The sequence below is a fragment of the Micrasema longulum genome, unplaced genomic scaffold (genome assembly GCF_059751315.1).
Source record: "Micrasema longulum isolate JH-2025_06_02 unplaced genomic scaffold, ASM5975131v1 h1tg001412l, whole genome shotgun sequence".
Lineage (NCBI taxonomy): Eukaryota > Metazoa > Arthropoda > Insecta > Trichoptera > Brachycentridae > Micrasema > Micrasema longulum.
The window spans coordinates 114,580-133,045 of NW_028278598.1; the positions used below are offsets into that span (position 1 = coordinate 114,580).

Sequence of the window (18,466 nt, forward strand, 5' to 3'; positions counted from 1 at the left end):
AAAAACATTTCACAACTGTTTGTACTGCTCATGACGGCACCACTGTTTGAATCTCTGGTCAAAATCAAAGTTCTTTCTGCGCTATCTACTTTTTACAGACAACGTTTTGATGACATCATCCGCCGCTACATGACGGCACTGCTCTCTTAGGAAACCATAACTTTAACCGACATTTTAGAAATTTTTCAAACAACAAAAATCAGTTTTTATAAATCAATCCACTTTATTGTTTATGGTTCCAATTGCCAGCATAACATAATGTTGTCAACTATTATTAAGTCACCCTGATATTTATTCTTTCATTATTTTTTATTTTACTTTGTATTAGAATCAATATGTCAAGAAAACTGAAACCCACGAATATTGATAAATACTCCTCGTTTGTTTTACCGAGATATATTCTATAATATTTTGTTTTAATATTAATGTTTGCAATTCCGAGTCGATTGTTAAAACTGACTTCTTGAATCAATACAGAATTGAAACGGTGTTTTATTCAATGCTATAAGTGTGAAATATTTATTTTTTTGATACTGAGATTCAAACATCTCTCATTTCTATAACTTCGTCATTTCAGAATCAGAATTGCACACGTTTATTTATATTTAAAATATTTTGTTTTATTATTTTACTAAACAAAAGCCCCAGATGTAGACAGTGATAATGATAATGGATTATGTACAGTATTTAGTAATCGTCAAAAGTCAATTAAGCATCAGTCAAAAGGCGAAGGTTTTTGATAAGGCAAGGTGGCTTAAATTCGGTTTAGTGACTTTTGTTATTTTAAAACCTGGACAATGGAAGCCAAAAGAGTTAATGAAAGATAGAAGATATTTCAAATACTAATATTTTGGTTTAAATATCTTTCAATTATTATATAAATACCTAAACACAAACACTTCTAGATGTAGGTTCTGCAGTGCAGATGAGGAAATACCTATACACATTCTATGTGAGTGTGATGCTTTGCATCATAAATCATCCCCGTTAAACCCGAGGATGTCAAAGAGCTCGCTCCCTGCCTAATAGCCCAATACTTTACAAAACTGGGCTTGGGCAGGGAGATCTATCAAAATGTTAGTTCTCGCCTTCCATGCGGTAGCCAGACTCTTTATAAACCCGGAACCCGATTACAATGGGAAGTAAACAATTATCTTAAATTTTATCTACAAAGTAAAATGAAGTTTTCTGTGTGAAAAAGAGAATGTGCCAAAATGTATTTTTCCTAAACATGTTCAATTACATGTTACCGATGAAGATATCAAACATTTTCGTACAAATATACACAATTTTGATTTTACTTTATAGACAGTCGAAGATAACTCCGTTAACTTCCCATTGTAATCGAGGCCCTGGGCTTGGAGGGTGCGAACTATTCACGGTGACCCGTCGCATTAGATCTTCACCGGTCGCAGTGACGTCAGGAGCTTGCATAGCACTGACCCTCACCCCTAAGAATAAAAATGTTTTAAGGAAGAAAATTGTCATACTTAAAAAATTATAAAAATCTGCCTCAACTGTCAATATATTATATCTGCCTTTAAAGATTTATGGTTGTTGAGATTTTATTGAAAGTCACACAGCGAAAAACAGTTCAACAATTCCGATTTACGCATTTTTTTGCTAACCTCGGTGACTTGCCTCTTAAAGAACATAATTTTACACTTAAAATTACATATTCAACTTGAAACTGTGTTTTTAGGGTTAGTGACTTTTGCTTTAACTGCGACAATATATAATTTGTACATCTGGGGCTTTGTTTTGCTGTATACAATACACAGCTTGGTTGGCTGCATTTGTAGATTGGTTGATTATAAATGTGGTGGGTTTTCTCTTTGGTTGGCAGTTGTTAATGCCATCTCAGGTTTGGTAGCCGAAGTACGACAGCAGATGGAAGATCCTCGCCCCCCTCCCTCACACCCTCAGGTAGACACGCCTCTCTGTCGACATTACCCCCGCCTGATTGCCTTTGTTGAATTCATGGATATTTTTAGAACTCCTTACAGACTGTGTTCAAAATATAAGTTTCAACAAACAGTTTCAACCAATAGTAATGTAGGATTTTATGCTAGTTGATGCACGGACCTCCTACTCCAGTTGGAGGGACAGAAGAAAAACAATGTTGTACTTCGATGGTAATGGACTAACTAATGAGTGACTGAGTAACCGATTGATTTAAGTAACTGGTGGTGCCCAAGTGTGCTACTGCTTATATCGTCATGGTTTATAGTGTTATCTTTACTTCCTAGTGGGGACTTGAGGTCATATTTTATTTCCCTAACTGTCAGCAATTCGATATCCATGTGTGTCAGCAATTTGACATCCATAATTTGGATGTTTTGATTATTTATTGCTTACATACAGGAAATGTATGATTTAGCTTCTGCACTGTCCTTGATGGCAGTAGGTCAGATGACAGTGGGCATTGGTTTCAGGGCGAGTTCCACAGTACAATTTTTCAAAAGAAGCTACATGACAGTTCTACTTAGAAATGTACTGACTCTCAAATTATGATATTTTTCATGACTACGGGTGAACTAAATCATCTTCATCATCAAACCCTTATCCGCATCCAACGGTGCATAGGGCACTGCATGGTTACAAGAAGGTAAGGTGATCAGTCTTACGCCTCAGGTGCCAATCCAGGGTCAATTTCAGTATGAAACCACCTTTTGAAACAATATTTAATATCAACAAATTGTTATTTTGAAGCTTTTGTTTTGAACACAGTGAATATTAATTATTAAATAACACACACACACATTGGTTTTTACATATATTAATGTTTTTGTGATGACCGTTTTGTCCGGCAAGTTCCGAGTTTTACGATGCCCCTGCAAGGTGAAAAACGCTGGTCACAATTTCAAAAATATATAAATAGAAACAAAAATGTGTATGCTTTTATTTAATAGTTATCATGTTTATATTAAGCATGCTGTGCATTAATTTAAGTTATGAGTTATATACACCCATTATATATTTACAGTTTAGTAAACAACTAACAGAACTTCATTCTTTATATACAGGCATTACTATGCCATTTTCAAAATTGTCCTCCATCCAAATGGTAAAATGATTTAATATTGTTTTTTTTTATATTTATAATATTTCAAGTGTTTGAATTCCACTTTTTTAACATGAATGAAGTTATAAATCAGCGTTGATTTTCGCAATGTCAAGCTTATTTCAATGTTCCTAACATTTGACCGTTGAAAGAATGACAAAATATTAAAATTTAAGTTTATTGATGTGACAATCCTAACAAATTTGATTTGTAACTTGCTTCAATAACAATTTTAATATAAATAGCTTATTCAATATTTTTATTACAGATTTTTTAAGCCAATCGACAGGCTTACAAAAGCCCTTATGGATTTACATTTAAAATTCATATGCATTGTCTGAACTTAACCTAATCAATTTCAGAAATGATTATGTATGGTAAAACGTGATCTAAGCAGACATGACAAGTGTGTCATCATTAAGCCAGGAGTGATAACACCGCTTGCTTCTTGAATGCTTGTCTTTGCTCTAGGAATACATCGACAATGCTGTTTCGAGAGACTTTTCTCTGCCGAAAATATTCAGGACATATTAAAAAAACAATGATTCTAAAAAAAATATTTTTGAATCACAAGCCAGGAGGCCCAATAACAGTAGTGAATTACATCGCAGGACACCTTGGCTTGAGAAGAATTATTTTTTTTTTGTGTCCTCACCAGGAATAGAACCCGGAATCTTCTGTGTGTGAGTTATGTGTCTTAGCCATTACACCACAGAGATTTATGGGAAGGTTAAGAAATATTATTGATATAAACACAAGTATTCTCATTTATAAAACAATAATATACCCTCATATAAATTACTGTTCATCGATACTTTTTTTTGTGTAATGATGGAAAAATAAAAAAAAAACATTCCAAAGAAGAGTTTCAGTGTTTTTTAATTTTTATTTTTTAATAGACTATGAAACTAAACCTAATTAAAAAAAAAAAATGTATCGTATTATCAGCGCTATGATTTTTTAGTTTTGAATTTTGAAATTACTCCGCCTGTGACGTCATAAGTTCTTCCTGTTCGCTTCCCGTAAACTAAAAATCCATCAATTAAATGCTCCAATTTTCACCGTGCATAAGAGAACTTTTTTATTTCAAATTTCCAAATTTCCTCATTCTACAGAATAAGACAATGAAAACAGTACTCCAAACAAGAAATTGGCTTTCTCAAAGTAAAACATACAATAAAATATAATGTTGCAATGTTCATTCATAAAATAATTAAGGGGTTAAATCAAATGAAAAATTTAAAAAAAATTGACCAACAATGCCATACATACGAAACTAGTGATAAAAAAAAGATAAGATTGATTGATGAAAGTCTCAAAATTTGTTGTATAAGGGTTTAAAACTGTACCTGAAGAAATTAAAGAAATGAAAGCCTTGAAATATTTCAAATCAATTTGAAAAAATAAAGTTTATATTAATTCTTGAGATGTTATGAACTAATTAAATAAGGCATAAATAGATGTGAAAAGAATCCAACGTTGGTTTTAAAATTTCCTACCGCAAAGACAGCATTGGTATGCAAATTACGGTGCCGTACGTTGAAGTTAATCCGTAGCTCAATCACAAATAACTATCGACGTGCTTAAAAACATGCTAAGCATTTGAGCGATCACAATGAACAATAATGAACATGCTTAAGTTATCGCAGTCATAAGTCAACTCGTGTGTAATCTCTAAGTCAACGCTCGTGTCGGTTTGTTTTTTGTTTTCCTCGTAAATAAATACAGTTCATTGACGAAAAATAGGCAGTTACTATAAAAAATAATACAATATATTGCATTTGTAAAATACTAAGGAGTATCTAATACAAAAAAGTGAAAATTAAATTACAATTACTATGGCGACTGCTTTTCTTGACATTTGGCTTGCCAACAGCCAGCTAAATGCAATAAATAGCATGATAAATAATAAATAAATAAATAAAAATAGCAGTTTTCGAATATTTTTCATATTTTCACTGGTGAAATTCAAATATGTGTTTGCGCAGCAGGATTATACGTCGCGAAACGTAAATATTTTGACATTCAATATTATGTGTCCACGGATGTTGCATTGTGATCGCGAATACGATAAACAACTATGGTAAGAAATTGTTATCACGTCGCTTATTAGCATGTTGATAGTTATTTGTGATTGAGCTACTGAGCGAGGTTATCATAAGCATCTATAATATTATTTTGCGCATAAATTTTAAAAGATTAATTCTAAGCTGTTTATATTTTATTTAAATAATATTTTTTTGGAATTAAAAAAAATATAGGTATAAATATACCTAGACATATTATTGAATTGAAGACCCTGTATTTTTTTATTATTATTATTTTTCATGTTAATTAAATTAAGCTACCGCTACCAAACCTGAAATGGGGCTTATTTTACATTAAAAATATGTATTATATTGTAGGTATCAAAAACATTTTATGTACAATCTTAGTTTTCTCTAATTTTTTTAGTTTTTATCAAATTCCTCTAAAAAGTCATTTGTAGTTTTTTTTATGATATCTACAGCTCTTTCAATGGAAACAGAATTATATTTTATGTATAAACAATATTCATTCCACATTAAAAAATGGTTTCAACCTTAATAAAACTTATGATTATAAATGGTTATTATATAACTATATAAGGACATTTAATCCATCTAATCTTCACATTCGTTTGAAAACGCCCTAACAAGGCGAAACAATTGTCACGAAGTTTTTATTTTTATATTTGTAAAAATAAAATAAAGTGTTCAGTAGACTCAAATCAGTGTTTGATTTCTAATATTATATGTTTAAATATGGAGTTCTACAAAATAAACACCAAATCAATCAATAACAATTTTATATTCTGTAATATTTCAAGATATTTACATGCGTGGATAATATATCATATTAAATGTTTTGAATTGAAAGAGCTGTGAATATTTAAAGCTTTATGCATTTACTTTCATAGAACAAAAAAGATTTTCCTGTTTTTAACAGTAGTTTGAGATTTGCATTAGTGTACATATTTTTGTAGCACAATTTTCGCTTGTCATGTTATTAATTTTTCCCGTATACAGAAACAAAACTCAATATGGGGAAAGTACATTCTAATCTCAATGCAAAGAATGTAGTTTCCTCTCCTTGAGTTTTGTCTCTGAATATGGGCATAAGTGTTGTGTTTTAGTTTTAGGTTTTGTTGCGTACGCCTTTAATGTGTTCTTTGTATAGCATACCCATTTTGTGACTGCTTTAGTAATATTAGTAGCCTTTATTAAATTTTTATAGTTATTTGTATATTTAGTGCTTAAAATTCCAATATACCATCTCCGGATTTATATAAAGATATGAAATTAACATCAGATTTCTTACAAATAGTTTAAAAAATCATTTGATGTTTTAATTAATCCAGTTAGAAAAGTCATTTTGATGAAGTCTGGGGTTCTGAAATCTCATTATTTCATTATATTAAAAAGACATGAAAAATTCATTTGTACATTGGATCGCCTCGATTATTTTTACCAGATTTTTTAACAACTTTTATGTGTGTGCTTCTAATCTTGTATGTGAAATTCCAGGACGCACCTCCCTACCCCTATACAAATGGATCAGTCCACTCGAATCAAAGAGAGGCTTCCCCTCTCGTCACCAAAGACTTCTCTCGCTTCAAGGAAACCACTCCTCCTTCCTGGGAAGACTCCACTCCGGTGGATAGAGAAGCCACGCTCCTAGCCAAAGAGTTCACCGCAAAAGAAAAACCAACCAAGGAGGCGTATGAAAAAGACGCCGATTTGAAAGAAGCCGGTCTCATGGGACCGAAAGAAACATCTCTAGAGCGCGATCTGATCGACTCTGAACCCTTGGAAGAAGATGAGCCGGCGGAAAAGATCGGAGAAGTCGTCGAAGAGATGTTGATCTCGGAAGTGCAAGCCGAGAGGCCAGCCGCAGAAGACGAAGCTATCCGTCAACTAAGGTCAAGTGTTGAAAAGGAAAAGGCGTCATTCAAGGTAGGAACTTCTTTTTGTATTATCTCATTTACTTCAACGATTTTAAATACCTTAGTGAATTTGATAAACAATAATGATCACAGTATTTTTTTGACTAATCATCACAATTATACTTGTATTGTGTTAACTTTGGATCGAGTTACAATAAATTTGATCATGCAAGAGGTCTCGGGTTCAATTCTCGACAGGGTTGACAAGAAATATTTGTTTAAAAGTGTTTTTGCATCAGAGTATTATTAAGACTGGTCATTTTACCTCCATGTATTAAAAATGATCAAGACACACTGCGGTTGGTGTCCCAAATCAGTACCCCATGCACCATTAGTTTCAGAAAGGGAATGATGACTCATATAAATATCTTAATATATTTTTGTATACTCGTATCTCATTATATTAGACTAGGCATCTGTATTGAGACATTGATTTAATGCGTTCTAGGTTTTTAACTTAAACAATTGTTCATTATTGAATAATTTTAGGATGAAAAATACTTAATTGATTAAAAGATTATTGATTGCCCATTTTGTTGTATTACATTTTAAACATCGTATCTTAAAATCTTAAACCAGGTAAAAGGTTATATATTATATTCTAAAAGATGGCTCAGTAAATTTCTATTATTTAACTCTTGTGTGTTTCCATTATTTGATCCAGTGAGTTTCCATTTATCACCGAATATTGTCTTTAAAAAGCACTGAAAAAAATCAATATAACCTCTCAAACATTTCATTTTTAGATACGAAGTTTAGTATGTAACACCATGGCCCATATTTCAATGGGAAGTTAAGAGAGTTATCTTCTATTGTCTTTCAAGTAAAATCGAATCTTCTCTATGAAAAATTGAATATTCATATATTGTTTTATCAAACATTTGGAATTACAGGTTACCAACGAAAGTATTTAAAATTTTCATACAAATAATAATAATAATGGTTTATTAGCATATCAATTCCTATCTTTACTACATTTTCGTGGTAATAGATCACTCTGGATTGTGTGTAGTCTAGGCATGGGTAACTCAAGGTTATTTGAGCTGCAGGTCAGCTTGCAGCTCAAGTACTTGAACCGGCTTGCAGATCGGCTCACATTATTTCACGCGACAGCTGCGAGCTCAGACGCGACTATGGCAGTGAGCGGAACGATACAGATCACACCGTTCGGCTCAAAAAAATGTATGGTTCACCGACTCACCGCTAACACGCTGAGTCAGCTGATTGGATATTTCATTTTCTGTAAAGCGTCAAGCTCATCACATCATGCACGATTTGTACGAAACTCACAATGTACCTCTGTAAGCTATGAGCCGCCTATTAGAAATTTGAGCTTCAGCTCAACAGCTCAGAGCGTCCGAACTGTCTTTTTGAACCGGTTCAAAATCGAGTTACCCATGCCTAGTGTAGTCTCCCTAACTAGGTACATTTTTTTTACATTTTTACATTTTACATTTTTTTTTTTGCACCATAACAGGCCAGGAGGCCTAATTACAGTGGTGAATTACATCACAGAGCACCCAGGCTTGAGAAAAATCACGTTTTCAATTTTTATGTTCTCACCGGGAATCGAACCCGGAACCTTCCGTGCGTGAGTCAAGCGTCTTGACCACTACACCACGGAGGCCGGTACGACCTGTTTTAAGGCAGACTTGACTACCTAATAGTGTATTTATTATACAAGTTTAACTATCCATACTAATATTTTTTTAAATAATTCTCCTAACTTCTCTCTGCCCATTAGATTTTATTTTACAGACAGTTGAAGATATCTCTGTTTACTTCGAATTGTAATTGGGGCCCACAATTTCTTCTAGTTTTTATTAGATGTTTGTCTTATAGATTTATTTCAATAGTATCTCTTAAAATGGAAAAGCTTTGACTGTCGTATCGCTCTAGTTTAGCCAAGCATGTTTTTTTTTTCCCTTCAAGCAAACGTCATCATCAGTTATTATCATATTGTTTGATACTGTACACGGGTTTTCAGGGCCATATTGTTAAACTTAAGAGGAACATTTTTTATGATGTACTTTTTTATATATCCCACTGAACTTTTTTAAATTAAAAAAAAATATTTGTAGATTAAAAACGTATTTTACCAACAAAATTATACGCACCAGATGCGGACAGAGAAGGGGTAGGGGCTTGTAGAAGGGATGCTAGTCCGAGACATTAAGGAATGTCTCCATTTTCTAATTATAATCATGAATTTTTTTTTACAAAAAAAAGTTTTTCAAAATCATTTTTTAGATTTTTAAAAAAGTTTCCAATGAGGAATGATCCTCTTAAGTTTCGTGGTCGTGAATCACCGTGTATAGACTAGCATATTCGTAAATCCACTGTCAGTTAATGACTTTTGCCTCAAGGGAAAGGTATTAGTAATTGGTATTATAAAATATTTTTTATGTTGTCTCCCAGCATTCTCATTCTCTCAACTTTACATTCCTCTATTAGGCTATACGAAATATATGCATTGCTTAGTTCATTATTAATTTGAAAATCGGAATATTATTTTAGTCCAAAACCTCTACACAGCTCAATAACTTTGGGGCTTTTAACTTGAGAGTTTGGGAGAATTTGGAAGTTAGAAAGGGGTTATCACATGTCATTGGCTAATACAAATGATCACTTACTGCGGTATATTTGCTGTTTGGTATTTTTCAGCATTCAGCGTATGCATATTTCTTACATATAAAAAGTGTTCAATCATGGGCAAAATGCTAAATTACGCAGTGTGTAAATCTTCAGCCAATGGCTCATTTACAACGTATATCCAGAAAGTATGTTCCGTTTGACAGATTAAAGAAAACACTCATTATAGCGCGGCACAAGCTTTTGAACTTCCTCTCCATAAAAGGGTGCCGCCCTCTTCATAAAAGGGAACGCCCACTTCGTTACTACTGAATCACTAATCAAATGTTCTCCATATACCTCAAAGGTATCTTGATGAACGTGGACTGGATTAATGTTCTTCGCATTAAGGAGACAAATTACATACCTTATCTCAAGTGGCAGGAACTTTCATTTAATTCGGCATTTCAAACAAGCACCATGAATTGAACACAACAGCTAACTCATAATGGCATCAACTCCTTCTTAATAGGTCGGGGTAAGTACCACACATGCGCAAAACTGCGATCGCAGCGATGGCAAGATATACAAACGGAGCTTGCTTTCTGGATATACCTCGTTTATTCAATATTGTCTCAAAAGGTACTTAAATTAACTTAAGAAGATCATCACAATAAGTCGCAGCGGCATCAGACGCTTATTTAGCGCTGACCCCCTTAGAATACATAGAATCGAGGTTGTCACATGCGCTCGAGTAGCGATTAGACGGTTCGTGATATCTCTCTAGGTGCTGGGGATGGAGATGCGCGCGCACTGCGAAGGGGGCCGCCCCTGGGGCGCGCCCCTCGGGCCCCCGCCCCCCGCTCCCCGCCAGCCCACGGTCAGGCAGTACTCCTACACGGTGCACATCACCCAGACCCTAGAGGACACTGGGTGATGCTGCGCCCGTGTCCGACACGCTCGCTACTAACCCAGCAACTGAACTACCGTACACACTGCACTAGAGCCTCAATTCTGTGGCATTTAGGTGGAGGTACAAGTCACTATTAGCTGATTGTGTGGGAGCCATTTTAAGTTTCTTACTGGCTTATTTTTTTGACATACAATTTTAGGATAAACTTTACATGCGTAAACTTAAGAATGAAATACGTGAAGGGGTACAAGTCTTATTGCATTTCTTCTCGTATTTGATTTTTCCATGTTGTCAAATGCAATTTTCATACACGTTACATAATTTTTTTATCTAATAGTAGTGACCTAATAGTTATGTTCTAGTGTTGGCCGAATCGAAAACTGAAACTTATTTAAACAAGTTAAAATTCACTTCAAAACGCCCAATATTAGAAAATTTTGTTATCAAACCTCGCAAGTTCATTAAAATAATTGTCAAGTGTTACACACATTGAAATAAAAGGCACAAATTTAACGAGTAAATTTGTTTGTTTTTAGCGCTTTTTGGTTCGTTGCTATGTTCAGTTCAGTTCAGTGTCAAAATACGTCATTTATTGGCAAAAAAATAATGCGTTTACTTGCAATACAATATTAAACAAAATAAGTATTTGACATGTAAAAATTACAAAAAAATAATCCTAGCAGCTTTATCCTCTTAAATAATAATAAAGAGAGAAAATTATAGATTATAAAAATAATCTTTGAATATAATTAATCCAAAATGAGTATTGATTATTGAAGGCAGCATTAAATTCTTATTCTTACTTCTGACTTCTGCCGATTCTGAGGAGCCACTCTTTTACTTCATGCATACAACTTATATGCCGCAGTTCTTCAATGTATGCTATACGAACTTAAGCTTATTCACTAAAGGAATTACAAAAATAGAAATATAAAAGATCGTAAAACTCACGAGATCTTAGAGTCACGAGCCATAAGATGTACCCGAGTACAGCCGAACGTAATCCGACAGCAGGTTTCGGCTGAGCCGAAGTTTCGAAACTGGTTTTATTGGCCGAAACCAAAACCGATACTTCGGTCAGTCACTACTTAATAGTACCTTCGAATTATACAACGCAAAAAAAATTTAATATTGGAATTAATATATTTTTCCCAACTTGTATCTCTTCACGCAACCTTACTTGGACCTTTTAGAACGTAACTGCATACGTAATTTATTTTCTCAATTTTAGTGATATCTGCCTCTTTACCTAAATGCCACAGCATTATCTGAATGGGTTAAAACTTGACTGTTAATGAATAATATATTCAACACTATACCGAGTACCGAATAACCATAACCAGGCAAATAGTAGATACTCAGCAAAGATGGTGCTCTAAACCACCCTGAAAATTGTGAAAATGTGTATTTTTACATTTTTCATACTTGCATTACAATAATATCTTTTTAAAAATTGTTTACGCATATTTCTTTCATCTCTGCTGAGATATTTTAGTTTAAGGTAGTTCAGTTGCAATAAAGGCGGGTACTAATTTTTAAAATATATATTTAGAAAAACCCACAACTCCTGAGCACGTTTTTAACATATTTACATTGGGAATATTAGTTTAATAATGTCATGTGTAGCAATTAGATAAATGTTATTGCAATGTAACTACGTAATTAGATTTATGGAACTTACAACAACAATATAAAATATCGTCTACAAAATATTTGCGACGGTTTTAAATTGTAACTGCGATTTTGTCACGTTTGCAGTTATGCCAGCTATAGCCATCCTTTATCTGTAATAATATAATTATTATAACGCAACAAAATAAAATTGACACCGCTGTCCTCCCGATTGGCAGTTTACGCCAGACTGAATAGAAAATGTATTTAAAACATTGATAGCTATTGAGCTACCAAAAATATACAAATCCTGTATCAGACCTACTGTGGAGTACGGGTTTCCCATATGGAATCTCTATTTTGTCAAGGATATCAACTTGTTGGAAAGATTCCAAAGACGAGCTACAAAGTTGTCGCCAAGCCTATACGGCTTCCATATGTGGAGAGACTGGAAACTCTCGGTCTCACAACGCTGCAGGAACGGCGAGAAAGGGGTGACCTGATAGAGACACGCAAGATACTCAACAGTCGCTATAGCTGCCCAAATTTGGATTCCATGTTCAAGCTTACCAGTATAATTTTTGTAAATTCCCCTTGGGCGTATTGAAAAATTAAATATATAAATAAAATAAAAAAATACTTTTTTTGATATTTTTTACCTGTAAAAAATGCGAGGTTAGCATCCGTGTATTCTTCAAGGACAAATGTACCTTAACTCTTGTGTGGTTGTGATGTCAAACTAGTCCACATAGGTACGACACAAGACTTGATAAATCTATCTATGTAATCTTCAAATGGGTATTTCGTCACCAGATTTCTAAAGTAAAATTTCCATAAATGTGGTAGATTTTAATACACAAAATATTTATCCTTGCTATGCGAATTATTAATAAAACAGCAATAAATCTGTATAAGAGAGAGCACGAAGATAAAACTCATAGCAAGGAGGAGCTGTTAAATCAGATGCTCATCTTCGAGGCCACAGTCTCGGGCTGGAGAAAACGAGATTCAATCTAAATCCACGGAAGCATTTCCTGAGCAATAGGGTTGTTGATAGTTGGAATAAGCTGCCACAAGAGCTGATCTCAATGTGTAGTCTCAATGGGTTCAAAAATGGACTAGATCTGTTTCGTAAAAGTTAAGTGAGCCAGCAACTACGTTTAAATAGATTTAAGCATATCAACTTTAAGCTGCTCGCTTAAAATTAATATACTATTGCTCTTTTTTTCTCTCTTATAGCACAAGGTATGACAAATGCATCCTGTCGAATAATAATCTTATTTGACCACCATACCGGGACACTTTCGTTGCGAACTGATTTTATAGGGAAATAACATCTTCTATCATATCTTGACCCTCTTTTCACTACCAATGTCTTTTGGACTGACATTTCCTAAATGAAAGGCACGATTTTGACGGCCATTCCAGGCATAACCGCAAATGAGTTAATACTTCTAATAAAACTAGGTGTATTATTGAAGCAATAAAAAAAAGATAAACAGACCAGTGCAAAAATGCTCTGCAAAAATGATTGCTTTATCACTTTTGTATTGTTGTTGTAAATTCAGTATGCACATTTGTTTGCTAGCAGATCTCGGGATACATTCTCACCTGTAGCTTGTGTAGCAAACATCTGTTAAATTAAGTTTATTTCAAATACCTTTTAATACATTCAATGCCAATCGGATGATATTTTGTGGACAGCGTTCTATAAAAGTCCTATGAAAAAATAATATACAAAGTATGAACTTTTTCAATTTTCTATGAAGCTTTCCAGAAAACTGTGTCTTTTTTCAGTATTGCACATTACTACATTTTTAATAATCTTGGATCAAAATCATACCTCAAAGTATGATAAAGCATTTAAAAGTTTTAATGTTATCCTTCACTCATAGAATTAAGAATAGTCCGAAAGGAGCGTAGAATCAATATTTGAATACATCAGACTGTGTCCAATAACTCCCCCACTATGCCATACTTTCGCCGCGCGCATCCGTGATGTCGCCGCGTAATGTTGCACGATGGGAAAAAATATAATTATAACACAAATGTAGGGTAAAAAAAAAAGCAATCTATTAATTTCTCTAAAATTTTATTGTGCTCGCGGAAATATTGATTGACACGACAGAATAGATAAGTAAAGGGTCATTTAATAAGAGTAATTGAATTAATGAACTTTAAACTTAAAATATAAATCAAATTTTATTTTACATAAAATGGATATTTTTATATTATGTTAAATAATATTTGATGTTTTAAAGATAATGTCGGTCAAATGTCCACAATAGATTTGTTTAATCCAAAATCCAATTTTCATTAGTTCTCTCATTAGATGAGCAAGTAGGGTAAAAAAATTTACTACCCTGGCAACACTAACGAAATGTTCATTTTGTTTCTTCGACAATCTGACAGATGGAAAAATAATTCCATTTTTAAGTGATGCATTTGTTACATACACATTTATTTGCTAATTATACATGAAATGTGATTCCATCCTGTTTCTTTAAGATCCTAGCTTTATTTCTACGCTTTAAAAGGACAACACGGCATAGTTTAATTCAAATCAGGAGTTGCGTACTGAGCGATGTCTACAAAGAAACTAATGGGTCAAAACATAAACCTACTAATTTATGAGTAGTTTAGTCGTCTTCTGTTTGATGTGCGTATGCGGTTTCTGGACTATTCTTAATTCTATGCCCGCACTGCTGTTCAATCAATTTGTAATCAGTCATGGTCAATACTTTCACCTTTTTCTAAGTTCCTCGTAGTGAAGGAATACTGTGTTACGTGGAGATTGGGACTGCAGCCGTTCCTCTCATAAAAAAAATAAAAAACGCACAAGGTTTTTTTTTGTCTGTATGCCTGTTATATTTTACTAATTCTATGAATTTGCTTTAACAAGTTTGCAGATAATTTTTTCTTATGTGACCCAAAATGGTGCCCCACTAAAAAATAAAACGATTGGCGCTGGATGTGTTTTTCAAGGGTTTGATATTATCACTTAGTTACGTTGCATGCTTTAATTTTTAAGTTGATGTGTTGTTTTTTTTATTATTAAAAAGCACCAGTGTACCCCTGTAGTTTAAGTTTACTTCATGTAACTTCATAAATGTTTATATATGCATAAAATAAGTCAAATAGATAACTTTAGTTGATATTAATTTATAGAATTGACAAACTAAGATGCTCATTTATCATACAAATAGGTGGGTTTATTCTGTAACTTTTTTCGTAGTCAATAACATTGAAAAGATTAATATTTTATGCATTATGTATAACAACATAGATGTAAAAATTAAAACTTGCTTTTCATTCAATGTTAATGAATAGATCAAGTTACAGAGCATTCCTGAATTAAGACAATTAAATGACATTGTAGTGTATATTTTTTAATGTATATTTCCATTAAATATACAAATTTACACTAAGCTCAATGAATGTTGATCTTTAAAATTATCTTTATTGTAGAGTATATTTATTATACCTTATGTATGAAGGAAGGGGTATTTGTTGCACAATTATTTGTTAGACATTGTCGTTAAAGATGTCATCATTGTTATGTTTGAGTCGAGTTTAGTTTATAACCTTTAAAAAAACATAAAAAATTACAAACACAAAGTACCTTAATACAAAGAAAATATTTTTTCCATCAATATATTTGTATTGAAACTTTTTTGCATGTTTCAATAAACGTTTCTGTGATTTTTCCAAAGCTTTACAACATGGTTCCTAAACTAATTTCTCTACCTCATTAATTTACTTTAGTAGACAAAAATAACCTATATTTTTAGTCCAGTTTGGAACTCTAGCACTAGTTACATGCACCCTGTGATGTCCCAAAATTAGCCCCGAATAAATATTTTCTTTATCACTTTGTGTTTTATTTTACCCCTCCTTCATACATCTGCATGTGAAATATTTTAATGGGGTCTTTTAAATATTCAATAGTGTATTTCCTACCAATTTAAATTGAGACTCTGTTGCTGAATCATTTTTGAAACTCTGAATATCATTTGAAAGTAAGAATATTTTTTTAATCAGTAATAATCATAGATTGAATAGAGCCAGGTTGTGGTCCGAGATTTGAACATCTATATTTTGCATCTTAGTTTCCATTTTCTTAGTCAAATACAATTTTTTTAAATAATAAGATGGCAATTAGTTTTTTTTTATAAATAAAGGTGACCTCCGAATTGTATGATGTCACATCTTCTCAGTACTTTTTTACGGCGTCGAAATGTGGACACTCATCCAAGCCACCTTCAAGAAAGATCGAAGCGTTTGAAATGTGGTGATACGAAATGATGACGTTCTCCGACAAATGAAAAATAGAGAGGCACTGAACACCGTTGAGAAAAGAAAACATGAGTACTTCAGGCATGTGATGAAAGGTGAAAATGTAGCATATCACAAGTTATTCTTCAAGAAAGGATTGAAGGAAGACAGAGTGCAGAAAGAAGGCGCATCTCATGGCTGAAGAACTTGCGAGACTATTTAGTAGACCAAGTATCTACATAGAATACAATACAACAAGTAGGACTTGTTGGTATTGCTACTAATGTTACGCAGTTTGTTACGTACTTACTAGATTAAGAAAGAATAAAAGCTTCATATATATATTAAACACTCTGTGACCACATCGCGTTGATTTGAAATTTCCTCATAATTTATCAAAATCTTATTTGGAATTAAAATTTGGAGAAAATTAATCAATTTAAAAGACAACATTAAATTTATTTCACATTCTGTTAACATGTCATTATGTCCTTATTGAAAAATATTTCCAGCACTATCTGCACTCGAGTAGTTTATGCACTCGCTCCCTTTTAAAACCTGTCAAGTTGTTGAATGTTTTGTGAGACCAGAACAATGACTTATAATTAAATAGACACGTTACTAGTGCTAAGAAAATGGCATTTTAATAAGGAAGTTCAGTGGTTTTAAAAAAATATATATACTAGTTAAAATGTGTCGGAAGGAAAAAGCTACTAATGAAATTGATTAAAATAACATGAATGAATTATGTTGAGTACATAAAACCTCCAAAACACAAAAATCTCTCCAAACTTTCGAATTGCAATTCCTCAAAATAATGTTTTTTGGGCTAGTGACTTTTGCCTGAATGGCAACCATATGTAGCTAGTATAGGAATAACGTGTCTATGTATTATATGTCAGTAAGTTTTTATACCCCTAATGAAATTCCAGACATTTTCTTCGAGCTAATAATGTACCCATTTGCTAGTAAATTGAGTTAAAAATATTGAACATCTTCTAGGGTAAGTACTTGCATATTATTATAGTCGGCGATTGTAATTCTATTCCATTTTGTCCATTTTTTAAACACAAAAGTGTTCTAATGTAATTATATGAATATTGCAGCCCCCTGTGGAAGTCTCCTCTATCTATTTGGAGGGAGCTTTGCCACACCAATCTCGACTTCTCGTCTCCGATTCGGAAACTCAACTCACTAACGGGGGTGACAAGGATACACCTGTAAGTTTCCTTAACACCACATAATATCCTTATGGTGGGAGGAGTTGAGTTATTAGTAAAAGAAAAAACTTTGCAGGAGAAACGATAAAAGATTTTAAGTTTTTTTTTTCTGAGAACTCACAAGAATTTAATACGCAAGTTTGGGATATTTAGCATATCTATTATCAGATGTGGTACCTCGTGGTGTAGTGGCCAGCGTGTTTACCTACCATGTAAGAAGCTTGATGTGAAAGATTTATTTTAAAAAGGTGTTTTTACACTAGAATATTCCATAGTCCCTAGACTGTCACCTGAAGCATAGACTTATCACCTTACCTTAATGTAACAAAAATGATCAAGATGCGCTGTAGTTGGTATACAAATGCAGTGCCCTATGCGCCATTAGGTGTGAAAAGGGAATAATCATGATTATCAGATGTAAATTGCAAACATAATATTAAAAAATAAATGTCATCTTGTGCTTTTAACTATTGAGATTAATATTACTGCTAACTCTGACTGTCCGGATCAATGAGTGCCGGATTTTATTGCTTTTGAAATAATATAGCGTATTGGAATCACATTAAAAACTTGCTTAAACATGTCCAGCGAAATTAACTGCACAATTCAATTAAAATTGAAAACTTCTACTTTATTTTTATTTCCTGATAACGATCTGGATAGTCGGCCTTATTTGGATGACTGGAGTTCGTATGAACGAAGTTCTACTGTATATATTATGTAGAACATCTAAATTTAACACTTTAACGTACGAGTGAAGAAAGGTATAGTAGTGATACTGTGTTAAAAGTCGATATAATAAAAGAGTATGGCGTGACAAAATGTGTGACATTGCTCCACAATTCAGT

The 18,466-nt window shown here is 33.2% G+C and overlaps 1 protein-coding gene across 20 annotated transcripts in view; it reads left to right on the forward strand.

Annotated features, from left to right (window-relative positions):
* Positions 1 to 18,466, forward strand: part of RIC-3 (RIC3 acetylcholine receptor chaperone) — a 51,738-nt gene that overhangs the window by 28,203 nt on the left and 5,069 nt on the right. For 7 of the 20 annotated variants that reach the window (XM_088235625.1, XM_088235628.1, XM_088235636.1 and 4 more), the window contains 3 exons: positions 6,610 to 7,038; positions 10,387 to 10,479; positions 17,505 to 17,618. In XM_088235625.1, the coding sequence (XP_088091751.1) occupies positions 6,610 to 7,038; positions 10,387 to 10,479; positions 17,505 to 17,618 (636 nt within the window). Of the gene's footprint in view, positions 1 to 1,846; positions 1,927 to 6,609; positions 7,039 to 10,386; positions 10,480 to 17,504; positions 17,619 to 18,466 lie in introns of all 20 variants that reach the window. The other 13 variants (XM_088235626.1, XM_088235627.1, XM_088235635.1 and 10 more) reach the window with 3 other exon arrangements.